The 12,723-nt window shown below is 39.0% G+C and overlaps 1 protein-coding gene across 1 annotated transcript in view; it reads right to left on the bottom strand.

Annotated features, from left to right (window-relative positions):
* The window catches only part of LOC122842540 (VPS10 domain-containing receptor SorCS1-like), a 58,132-nt gene extending 49,070 nt beyond the window's left edge, over positions 1-9,062 (bottom strand). Inside the window, exon 1 of the mRNA XM_044136510.1 lies at positions 8,343-9,062. Coding sequence (XP_043992445.1) covers positions 8,343-8,975 — 633 coding nt within the window. The 5' untranslated portion in view covers positions 8,976-9,062. The remainder of the gene's footprint in view (positions 1-8,342) is intronic.
* Between the last annotated feature and the right edge of the window lie 3,661 nt (positions 9,063-12,723).

Genomic DNA, 12,723 nt, shown 5'->3' with positions numbered 1-12,723 from the left:
CTGTTATGTGAAAGTGTTTGGAAGCACGAAGCGAGACGTAAACTGAGCAATGGCCAAAAAAATAATAATAATAAAACAGAATGCTAACAAATGCAAGTCACTGGGAGAGAGTTTCATAGGACACAGAGCAAACAACACTTCAGCTGAAGACAGGAAAAAAAAAAATGCATCTCAACAAAAGAAATATCCTGACATATTATTTTAAGAGAGCGTCTCCAACAGCTAATTTCTTCCTTACCAGCTGCTGCTGCAACCATTCTAAGGCTTTATGTTTTATTCTGAAGCAGATCATGAAACTATAGTGAGTCACAAAAGCAAACAGGCTGAGCACACAGCATAAGTCTGATTTAAGCTGCCACACACAAAAAAAAGTGAAACACAAAAGATGTGTCTATGACACACAAAGAAGGAAAAAGAAGACGAGGTGAGATCTCATTATGCTCCCCGCAAGTTAGCGTTATGCTTCTCTGGAAAAACAATCTTCACCTGATTTGGATTCTGAATTTCTGCTCCATTGGGCCGCATTTGGCAAAGAAGAAAGGAAACTTGGGAGGCAAGCACAGCTTGGTTATATATATATATATATATATATAAAAAAACACTCAGCAGGATCTGAAGGCGTCAGAGAAGCTCGCCATGGGAAGGCTTGGTGACTTGACAGAGCTGAACTCAGACAGCCAGTGGTTTATGTGCAGAATTGAGCCGTGTTTGTCCATGCTGGAGAGGAGCACCATGGACCCAAAACTTGTCAAAAAAAAAAAAAAAAAAAACTTTTCTTAGTGTGACTTTCTTGCGATTCTCATCATGTTTTTTATGAATATTTTTATGTGTGAGATGTTCACTCCCTGTAATGGTGCAACATCAAGTACACCCCACCCCCACCCCACCCCTTCTGTCTCCCAAAACTGTCCATCCCGGCCTCCTGGGAGAGAGAAGAACCCGTGAAGGTTCATGCTGAAAGCATTCGTCAGGCGGTTGTCTGAGCATGTCAGCGCGCTTTATGAAGGAAGTTACACATGTCCGGGAGGACCAAGAAAGTGAATGGCAATAAGATGGTGAGGAATCAGAATGAAGGATAGTTTAGACTGTTTTTCCAACCCTAATATAGAATATATGTATATCAGGGTGAAATGCACATCAGCAGAAAACGGCTACAGAAATCTGCCTTTATTGTTAAATTTAAACCTGTCCAACAACCTACATGGCTATAAGAAACGGGAAAAAAATAGCTAGGAAATTTTCCTGATAATACTACTTACTAGACATTATTCTACTAATACCTCTAGAAACCAGCAGGTAAACAGAGGTTGAGAAAATACAAAATGCTGTCTTACTCTGATCAGTGAGTGCAAAATATAGGTGACAGCAACATGCTTCGTTGTGGCTCCTGTGACTGAGAGAAAAACACCGAATTTTTTGTTACTTTCCGTTGCAGTGGGATGTTAAAAATTACATCAGAGGAAGTTCGGAAATATGAAGGCTATTTAAAAAGGGACGTTTAGTTGAAGTTGAGAGAGCGAAAGACTTAGCAAAACTCATTACCACTTCATTTGACAAGTTGTGAATAACACTGTCATGACACCGTCATAAACATGACATAACGCCTGTCATGAACATAAGTAAGTCTTCATGAATATTTATGACAGTTGGCCACTGAAAACAGCATGGCGGCACAGCCGTGACATATAAAGCTACATCTGAACAAAGTTACCATTTCGATTGACCGCGGCTGAGTTGTGCTGTAACACAAACAAGACAATCACCACAAATCAGCACGAACACCTCACAACAACCTTCACGCACAGTGGTCGGGGGCTGATAATTTGTGTTTGCTTTGCAGCCACACAACCTGGATGCCAGGCCGTCATTAAGCAAGTCGAACTCTTCTGTACACCAAGGTACGGCAGGGTCTTATGTGAGTCTCCCTGTTTGACAGCTGAAAATCAGGCCAAACTGGGTCATTCGCCATGAGAATCTCCCCCAAACACAGCAGTAACTCAGCAACAGAATGCCTGAAGAAGAGAATAATCAGGGGGCTTGCAAAGGCCATGTCAAAATCCAGAATCAAACTTGAGTATACTAGAGAATGATAAAGACTCAATTTTTTTCAAACCCCTGGGAGATTTTGATGTGAAGGTCTTATTCAACCCACCGGTTTGCTTCAAAATGTACATAAGGCTTGACTCCCTCAAAAGTAAGAAAAATCAAGTAAAAGGAGCATCAATTTATAAAACGAAATCCAATATATTCAATAAGATAAACAGCTTACTGGAAGCAGAAACTTTATTTAGGTCTATCAATATGCACTAAAATACTTCAAGATGGAAGAGATAGGAATTCGATGAGTTCAAAAACTGCTTGAGTCTTAACCTAGAAAAAAAAAAAAAACACTTTAAATTTTTAAAGAGCATTGTCTGTCATGTGTTGACATGCAACTAAATAAACAGCTTGGTCACACAATCTGTGGAATAGAAGATAGCAACAGGAGCAGAGGAAATTATGCAAACAATTTGCTTTTCAGTATCTATAACTGATATGCAGGGACAACACAGTGACACTTTCATTTGTCAAAAAAGTTAAATTATAGCATTTAGAGCTGAAGCTTATTCTGCAACCTATTAAAAAATACATATGTGCTTAGTTTCTAACCTGCTGTTTCTCCTGAATAATTGTTAAATTATTCATTTAACAAAGGACATAGTCCTTTGTTAAATGAATGATAGAACTTTGTGTTGTTTCTCTGCTGTTGTTTTTAATGTAGTTATTATTTAAATATTAAAATATAGTGAAAATCTGATATATTTTTAAGAATCTTGACAGCATAAGCAAATCTGTTCTTACCTTAACACCTGCCGGTATTATTTTTATTTAATTTGGAAAGTAATATTGTTCCAATAATTAAAACTGAATCCTTCAGCGTTTCACTGACGGAGTCATTCTGGACTTCACAACCTACATGTACAATATGCGTGTGTGTTTCTATATTGTACATTGAGTCATATACTTAAAGCATTTATTTAATTTATTTTCATTTCTATCGGATAAAATTTCATGATGGTTTGATGACCGGTTTTGATTTTGATATACGACTTATAAAAACCCAAAAATCAGTTTCTCAGGAAATTAGAGAAGACATTTCAGAGGAACTGCGGTTATTATGACAACCAGTAATTTTTTAACACCGGAGCAGAGGCAAAGACTGGCCTCCTCCTTATAACACTCCGCAGCTGCAGCATTTGATCCAAAAGGAGGCTCGATTAAATATTTAATGCATCTACTGTACAGTAGATGAACACATTTTTAGTACTCATGGTTTCTGTGCTAACATAATTTTTTATTAGTCTTGTGTAATATTCAAACCTTCTGAGAAGCTGAATTCTGAGTTTTTTATCAGCTGTAATCATCAAGACTAACAGAAATAAAAGCTTGGGATATATCACTCTGTGTGTAATGAATCCAAGAAATATTCAGTTATATTATAATTTATCAAGATGCACCTGCAATTCAAGTTCTAATATCCAGCTCCTGCTTTGTGTCAATCATTCTTGACTAGAAAAAAGGCAGACAGTTGCAAACAGGCATTTTATTTCACATTAAAATAAACCCCAGATTATATCATCAACAAGTTGAAAATGTTCGGCTTGGAATCCAGTTGTAAGATTTTAGCTCTTCTTTCTGTCACTCAACTTTCTCCTTACAGTGAGGTGACATTCAGATGAAATGTTGATCTTTTTTGTAATATTCGACTAGAGTTTTCTTATAAATAAGGCTGTCTTTGTGCGTATTTTTAACCTCTGTGAATCAGTAATATGCTGTAACACAAAACTGCGTTTTGTCAAACGTTTGTAAAGTAGCTTGTATTTAAATAGCTTGAAACACATTGCTCTGATAATTTACTTTCCTCCCTTTTCTATATTATAATTGTCAGAAAATTATTGTTCAGGGCTTGCCGGCTTATTTTTTTAGTATTTATTACTTATTCTGTCATATTTTTTTTCTCATTTCTAAAATTTGAAAGCCCTTCAGTTTTGCAGTCCAACAGTAAAACCTTGGAAAACATAGAAAAGCTGCCATGTCCATTACAAGCTACAGTTCTGATTCATGTTCCTGTCGATGAACATGAATCAGATTTCAATAACAAGGTATCATTCAATGGACTTGAGCATTTCACGTTGAAGCAATTTATCAACAGGCTTTAATGATTTGATTAAAAAACACAGAGTGCAAAAGAATTAGATGTTTAGTGGATGTTTATTCTAAATAAAACGCCCTGAGTTGTATTCATGCTGCCACAGCCTTGAGCGACTTTCTTGTGTGGCGTGTGTGTATGGCAAGATGCATAATTTCAATCAACTTCTGTTCATCAAAGATTCTCTAAACCTTTATGATCATCCAAGGGCAAGACATTCTATAAAGGCGCACATGTAAGGGATTTCAAATCCAAAGGTCTTTAGAGTGCAGCAAAGCTTGTTCAGTTTCGTCCTTATTGTCCAACGTTTGTCACTTTGGAAGTTAAGCTCTGAAGTTTACTTTGAAATATCAAAATCTGCTAATTTCAAATGGTTCAACTTAAGTTACTGGCTAAATTTCATAGACGTGCAGCTCTATTTTGGATGTAGGTTAAGCTAATTTAATTATTACACAGTTTAATTTCTTCACATAATACAGAAGGTGCAGTTTCTTTAGTTTTTGTTTTTTTTCCAGCTGTTTTTTTCTTTGGTTGAGAGACTAAAGAGGGGAATCAAAAGGTCTAAATTGAATGTCGGTGTGAATGTGTTTGTCATTATATTTGCTCGGTGAGTAAATCAAACTGTCCTTGATCTTGCCCAGTGTGAGCGGGAAGGGAGGCATCAGCCTTCCAAGACCTTGAACACATCCCCCCCATTTTCATTTTACCCTCCTTGAGAAAAATATGAGAAATACATAAATAAAAAAAACATTTATCTATCAGTAAAAACAATGTGCTCCTGTGCTTTCTGTATTCTTGAGTTGGAAGATTTTAAAGGTTTGAAAAGGGCTTAATTTGCGTAGTGTGAGTAAAATGTATCATTAAACTATTGGATGATTTTTTTTTTTTTTCTGAGTGGAATTGCTGCTGCTTTTTTTATTATTTTATTTTGCTGTTTCAAATCAATAAAGACTGGTTTAATAAGGTGGAAGTCAAATTTGGTGCTAATAGGCAGTTTGACCTGATGACTTTCATCACTTTCCAAAAGATTAGCAGTAGCCCCTCAAAGTCAAAGGCCATGGTTCTCAACCGAACGAAGTGGACCGTTCCCTCCAGGACTGGGATCAGTCTCTTCCTCAAGCAAAGGACTTCAAGTATCTTGACAACTTGCTAACAAGTTATAGAAGGAAAGGGAAAGCATAACTCTTGATTTCCTGGTTTGTTTATGATTCGACCCTTATACTTAAGGGTCGCATTACATGGATAGTGACTGAAAAAATTGAATATCCTGGATAAATGGCTGGATGAAGTGGAGCCTAGAGGTAAAATGAGGGGAAGCTCAGAGTGGATTCATCTGCGTCAAAGAGTCAGTTGAGATAGTTTTGATATCTAGAAAGCCTCTTTGGCGCGTTCCTCTAGATGTTTACCATGGAAATCCCTTTAGGACAACAGTCTGGAGCAGACTTAGAACTCTCTTCTGGGACTGTAAGTACATCTTATTAAATTAGCACATCATCAATTTTTTATTTTAATAATTTAATTCAAAAAATGAGACTGGTACATTAGATATCCTAATTAGCAAAAGGAAGTGCCCTAACACTTTCTGGTAGACTTGCTGATTTCCGGGCTTGGTAAAACACAGTGGGCAAAAATCAGCAGAACACATGGCACTTAAATAAATCACTGCTCATGGAGGCTTTGCACTGGACCCCAAATAGCTCTGATTCTTTGACTCTAATCTCTTCATCAACACTGTGGGACCTTTATTACCAAATGAAATGCAAAATTCGCTTTCTTCTGGAATTCGCTTTCTTCTGGAGACACTCGGCCACGGGGTAACAGTACTGTCCTCTTTTTGTTTAGTCCAGGTAGGAAGCTTTGGAAAGTGTGTCTAAAACAATTAGCACATTTCCTGGACTTGTCTGTGAGTGTAGTGACTCTTGAACCTTTGATTCCAGCTGCAGTTCACAACTTGTGTAAACTAAACTCTTGAATTGACTTTGCTACACATTCTCCTTAAGCATCTGACTGTCCCTCATTTGTGCGCCCTTTTGAACCACACACTTGCCTTCCTCCCAACTCTTCATTATAAAGTTTTTTACTAATTAAAATAAACATTCACTTTGATGATAATTAAATTATTGAGATCTAACTCTACATGGTAATGGCACGTAGGGTAATACAATGTAACCTTAAAAAAATATTTCAGAAACCAAAAATAAGGACATGGATCTGAGATAAACAGCTATGCTGATGATATACATGTGTGCATGTCTTGCTACTCCTGTATTCACTGCCTTAGATGCTTTTATCTCTTTAAAACGTCCAAAATGCAAAAGTCTTAGACGTCTTCTGCCTCTGACCTAATCTTAATATTTGTTTCCAGACAGCAATTTTGGATTTTAACATTACTTAGCATAAATTAAATAACAGCCCCAAATGACTATCAACTGATCTCAGATGTGAAACCATCCAAATTAGCTCATTCTTTCATCCTTAGCCGATCAGACAAGACACTCACTGGTCTCATAGCAAACTCAGTTCATTTGAGGGTTTACGAATAATTCAGATCATACCTCTTGACTAAAAAGCGTCCATGTAGCAAGCTGTGGTTTTAGTTAAATATGACAGAGCTCCAAATAGATGTTGACATTCCTTGCTTGCACATGAGGCTCTAAATGGAGACAGAGCTTGTTACAAGGAATATTCCCTGCTGTTTTAAGTGCTTCCACACTGGCTCATCTTCTCCTCTCAGGGTTTGTTGAACTTTAAGACCACAGAAGTCATCAAGTGGAAACTGCAAGCTTTGGTCGATACCAAAGGCAGGTGAACTCTGTCAGCATTTGGAGCACTATATACTTCTTATTTGTGTCCAACTTATAGTTTCAATTGAAATGTTTAGCATATCTGACCATTTTTGACTCTGCTATTTCACAAGGCAAGAATAGCACCCCAAACCAGCTAGCACAGTCTAGTGAGACAAACTTCTTTGGACAAAACAAAATTATCTGGCAGTGCACTCAAATAAGTTTTCCATTTCTCCTTGGTAGAAACAAATTAACAGGGAGTTCATAAAACTTGGCCATGTCTGGAGAGTGGTTAATGAAATAGGAATATGAATCTTAGCTTTCAGTGATCATCAGATAGTGTATATATTCTTAAATCTACATTTGATCTTATCTAAATAAATAAAGAAAGACTTATTAGCCCTGGGCTAATAATAATAGAACAATATTTTAGAATTATTTTTATCTTAATAAATAGGTCATAATATAAAAAGCTTCTTTCTTTTTTGGGTGAGATAGGTTTGTGTGGGACTCTGAGGTGTGGCGACAGCTGTGTGGGGAGCAGAAGGAAGGGTTTATTATTTTTGTTAGAACTGCACAAAATATCAGGTCACAGTAGTGACTGAAACTGTGATGTCTCCAATGTCTCAGTTACTTGTTTGCTTGCTTTATTGCTTGGAGGCAATATTTCATATGCAGTTCTGTTAGGTGCTTTGCATTTCAACTCTACATGCTAACGATGTCCAACTGTGAAAGCTCATGGTCTTTATGCTGACACCTAATTTAGATTCAAGTTTGTCTAGGCCTGTTTTTCCTTTTCCTTTTTTGTATAAGTTAGATGAAAGTTTCTATTTAAGCCAAAAAAGACACCTTTGTAATTACTTTTACACATGAATGTATTAAGTATTTGTTTTTAATAAACAATTATAGAACAAAAACAGGGGGAAACAGAAAAAGCTTTATCGAGAAGACCAGATGGAATCACTACCAAAAGACGCATCCTTTATTTATTAAATTTTTTTCGGGGAAATATATATATTTTTTAACTTATAAACAAGATCATGTGGGCAATCTTACAGATAATACATTTCTTTATATATTCCAACAACTATGCAGCAACAGCCGTAATAAGTTGTGTTCGTGAGTGATCTGTGTGCGAGACAGAGGAGATGGAAGGCGGGCACGGGCACACATGAACAGCAGCCACCAAACTCTGCGATCTGTCAGCATTCTTTGTTTTTCACCTCTTTCCCGTGACTACAGCGCAGGACAAAAGCTTCAAATTTAGCAACGCACACAACAGATGCGTGAGTGAGCGCTGGCCACACTGCGTCAAAAGACAGCCGTGCGTAAAATGTGGAGCGCCACAAAGTAGGCTTTATACTTACGCTGCTGTTTTGTCCGGACCAGTGCACCATCGCCTGGTTGTGAGCTGTGTCCCCAGCGAGGGCAAATGTTGAACTTGTGAGCTCGAACTCCTCCTGGTCCGAAACCGAAGCATCCTCCACACCCTCGCCCCGGAATCCGGACCAGGTCTCTGCGCTCCTTCGCACTCTCCAAGCGACCGCATCTGCGTCCCCGGTCGAGTTGAAGCTGTTATCTCTCTCTTCACTCGTGTTATTAGAAGAGGGGCCGGTGGCGCTCGGAGGAGGGTGGGAAAGTTTCTGAAGGTCCCCGTCTCCCTGTAGACCACTTGTCTCATTCTCCCCTGGCCGCGGCTGTAGTTTGAATGAACTTTCTTCACTCGCGACCAATTCCGCAGCGCCGTCTTTTTCCTCTCCACTGGCGCTGAACGACTCCTCAACAAATCCGACGAATTCTTCACCGGGAGCTGCGTCGGAACCCGCCAGGTCCGGGGCCGCTCTTTCCCGGAGTACCGCCACGACAAGCGGCTGCTGGCACTGGCGAATGCACCTTACCTCAGCCTTTGTTCCGCCCAGGATGGAAGTTAATGACAACAGACAAATCCACTCAGAGAAAAACAGGATAAAAAAGCAGCAACCGAGACGCGTCTCCATCATGCATCGATTCCGACTTTAGAGTTTTGAGAATAATTTTGTTTTAATCAGGAGCGATTCTTTTTTCTCTCTCTCTTTCTCCCCCCCTCCTGTCATCACCTGGTAAAGAGGAGTCTGCGAACGCACTGTGGGGAGGTGCAGCAGCGCGCGGACAAGGGTTCCCAAGTACTGATGCAAACGATGCATCAGAGGAGGAGCTGGAGGCTGAATCCTGCATGAGAGGCGCGGGGGCACACTCCCGCATCCTCATCTTTGCCTGCTTTAAGAAATAAACTTGTTATCTTAATTAAGCTATATATCTCCCCTGGGCCTGAGCACTTTTTGATATGCACTGTGCTGCATGTTGCTACACTATATAGGTTATTTGATGGCATAAAATTAAAATTCCTTGAGAGGTTCTTCGATGATGATGGGGAGGGATGGGGGGGGGAGTCTAGAATCATTAGTGGGTCTCCATCTGCTCCCTCCTGTGCTGGGAAGTAAGAAGGGACAGAGAGGCTGCTGATACAATGAAACTTTGCATTTTCCATTACCAAAAGGTCTGGGTAATCAATTAATAAGATTGCCTGAGTTCGCTGTCAATTATGCCATGCAAGTAATGACTCTGTTTTGGCCCTGCTTGCAAAAAACGCTTGGGTAATTGTTTCACTTACAGACTTTTCCCTTGTATCATCCATTTAACAACAGCTGAAAAGAGAAAATGCCCCCCTCCAAGATTTTAGCTTCTGCTTTCCGTGGCCTTTACAGGTTAATAGAGACTGGTATGACAGGAAATAATGAGGAGGATTCAAAGCAGGGGTGAGCAAGTAATCTTTTCTCTCCTTTTTTTGCTGCAAAGCTCTTCTGATCTCTGCAAATGCACCAGTGCTGTGGCAATAATTGAGAGCCCATTTTTGCCATGCAATACAGACCCTCGGAATGTATTGTTATATTTCCTTTTACACTTTGGGCTTTGTTCCAGATGGCTAATGGTAAACCATTAGGAGAACTAGAGCCTGTCCAAACCCTGTGATTAGATTCTATTTCTGGGCAACATTTAGTCAATAAGATGAGGATGCTGTTGACTGGTGACTGATGCCGAAGAGACTCCTCTGTATTGAGCTGTGCTCTCTTCATCGCTCTGAGCTGCGACGTGATCCTGTTCCACATACGGGTCAACCGCACAGAGACGTCTTTCATTGCCAGCCATTAGTGATGCAGTGCGCTAGAGCTGTCTCAATCTGTTTTAGTTAGCCCCCACCAGACAAGAGGAAATCAGTCTATAATGCAGATTGATGGCTGACTGAGAATTTCAATCACGGAGAACGTCGGCTAAAAAAGCTGAATTCTTGACCGTAACGCAAACCTAAAACCAAAACTGGCCATCACAATGCACATCAGCAACTTGGCAAAAGTAATGACCAGGCAGGTGTGAGACATCCATACAACTTCTGTAATGTGTTTTTCACTCCCTGAGGTTTGGCAGGGACTGATTCCCACTGCACATAATAGATTCTTACTCTTGATTTGTTCGATTAGATCCACACGGATGCATGTGGAGAGGTTGCTTATTTTTGATGGTAATGTTTTATGACGACTTGAGTGATATATGCGACTTCGAGTCACTGTTAGTACGTTTAATCTAGTGATTAGTTTTTAAAAATGATTAAGTAAAAGTTAAAAGGAGGATGCAGTGGTTAGTGCAGTTTGCAGTGTGAGCGTACTCTGTTAAACATGATTAATGTACACGAATAACTCTGTCTCATAACCAGTGACATAATCAATCAGAAGTCTCAAGTCTTTCCCTAATAAAAGAAGCACAGAGATTTCTAAGTATATTTCTGGACTAACATGTAGTTGGCTTCACTCTAAAATTATGATGATGGTGTGTGAGTGCTTTTGTTATGTGTGGATTTTGTAGACTCTGTTGCAAATGATTTCTCCCCCGGGAACAATAAAGTATTTCAAGTTGAGATATAAATAATGTTATTAGAAACAACAAAATTGGCGGGGTAATAATTTAATGAAGCAAAAGAGACAGCTTTATTTGTTATAAATATTTTTACATTTCAATCTAAAGTACAAAGATACAAACAAAAATTCTATTCTACAAAAATCCCTTCCTTCCTTCTTTCATGACTTTTTTCCTTCATTGTGTCCTATCTCTGCAACTTTTCTTGTTTCCTTCCTTCCTTCTCTCTCTCCTCTCTTCCTTTCTTCCAGATTCTATTTTTAGACGTTCCTTATTTGAAGACAGAAGAATGTGCTAGAACCCTGACGGTTGTTCTGGCAGGAGGGTCCCTCAGAAGGCTGTTGGCTCTGGGCCAGTTAATTTGATATCAGTGGAAACAAGAACATTTATCACAACGAGGTAAGGAAATTGATCAGGGCACTGCTTCTTGGTGCCTTTTTGTTTCTTCCAAGTCTTTCTGAACTCAGCACAGAACTCCTCGCCAGGTTCCGGCGGAGACGCCTCAAAGGGCTGTTCAATCAATCAGAGGCAGACTGAGGATAAAGTCGCTTCATACTGTCAACAAAAAAAAAAAGAAGAAGAAAAAAATAATCTGCTAGTCTTTTAATAAAACACATTTTTATTAAGGTCCAAACCATTAACAAACTGTAATAACAGTCATTATAGCTAGATTATGACCTGAGATGTTTTTTCCATTTGAAGTTCATAACAGCCAATTATTCTAATCGAGAAAAAGGCAGGCTCATATTTCACACCATCATCAAATAAAGTTGACTCCTTTCTTACTGTCTGAATAAGGAAAAATATGATAACTCATATAAGATGAGCTTTGACATATTGACAAGCATTCTGACCTTTTTTAACTCAACACTTCACGAAACTATTTATTTTGACTAGATCTAAATATTGTGTATTTGCACAGCGCTTTGTCGAGTCCAAAGGACCGCAAAGCGCTTCACACTACAGTCAGTCATTCACACGCTGATGGTGGTCAGCTACATTGTAGCCACAGCTGCCCAGGGGCAGTCTGACAGAAGCCAGGCTGCCATCCACTAGGAAGGGGAATGTCTTGCCCAAGGACAGAAGACTGAGAAGAGTGGGAGATTTCACAGAGTGGGGTTTCGAACTGGCAGCTCACCTGTTACAAAACGAGCTGCCTGTTACAAGAACTACTGTAATACTGACAGTAGTTCCTGAAAGGTGAAAGGTCAGATCAGACATGTTTGTGTTCACCACGATTTAACCTCTCTGAGAGGAGCTGTTGTGAAGTCTTTATGTATTGACAGATCCAGTTCCATGAATTTATGGGATGCAGGAAAAGTCTGGCATAATTGTTGACTGGTTGTCAAATGAGAATCGAAATAAATAAATGCAAGATTTTGGGGAAGATAAAGCAAAACGTGAAAAACCCTTGAACTTCCCCTGCCACTCAAGCATAATGAGGCAGTTCCCTTGTGGCTGTGTCAGTATGACTCCTGATAAACCCCACTACGTTGCCACAGAGAAGAAAGAACAAATAATATATTCAGGTGATTGGAACAATGACACTCACACAGAAAATGGCAAAAAAATTAAAATAATAAAAATCTGTGTGCTGTATGGCATCTCAAACTTGTAAAACATAAGATTCTTTCTTTTGAACAAGTACTAATCTATGTTTAGAATGTAAACCTTATTTTTATAGCTGGAGGAAATTAGAACAATACTAAAATAGCTTTAGTGTTTGAGATTTTCCTCCATGTGCTCTGGTAGGCAAAATATGTATGGAAAGACATAATTAATGTTTTATTAAAATGTCCT

This window comes from Gambusia affinis, linkage group LG13 (assembly GCF_019740435.1).
Source record: "Gambusia affinis linkage group LG13, SWU_Gaff_1.0, whole genome shotgun sequence".
NCBI lineage: Eukaryota > Metazoa > Chordata > Actinopteri > Cyprinodontiformes > Poeciliidae > Gambusia > Gambusia affinis.
This window is presented reverse-complemented; position numbering and strand designations above follow the sequence as displayed.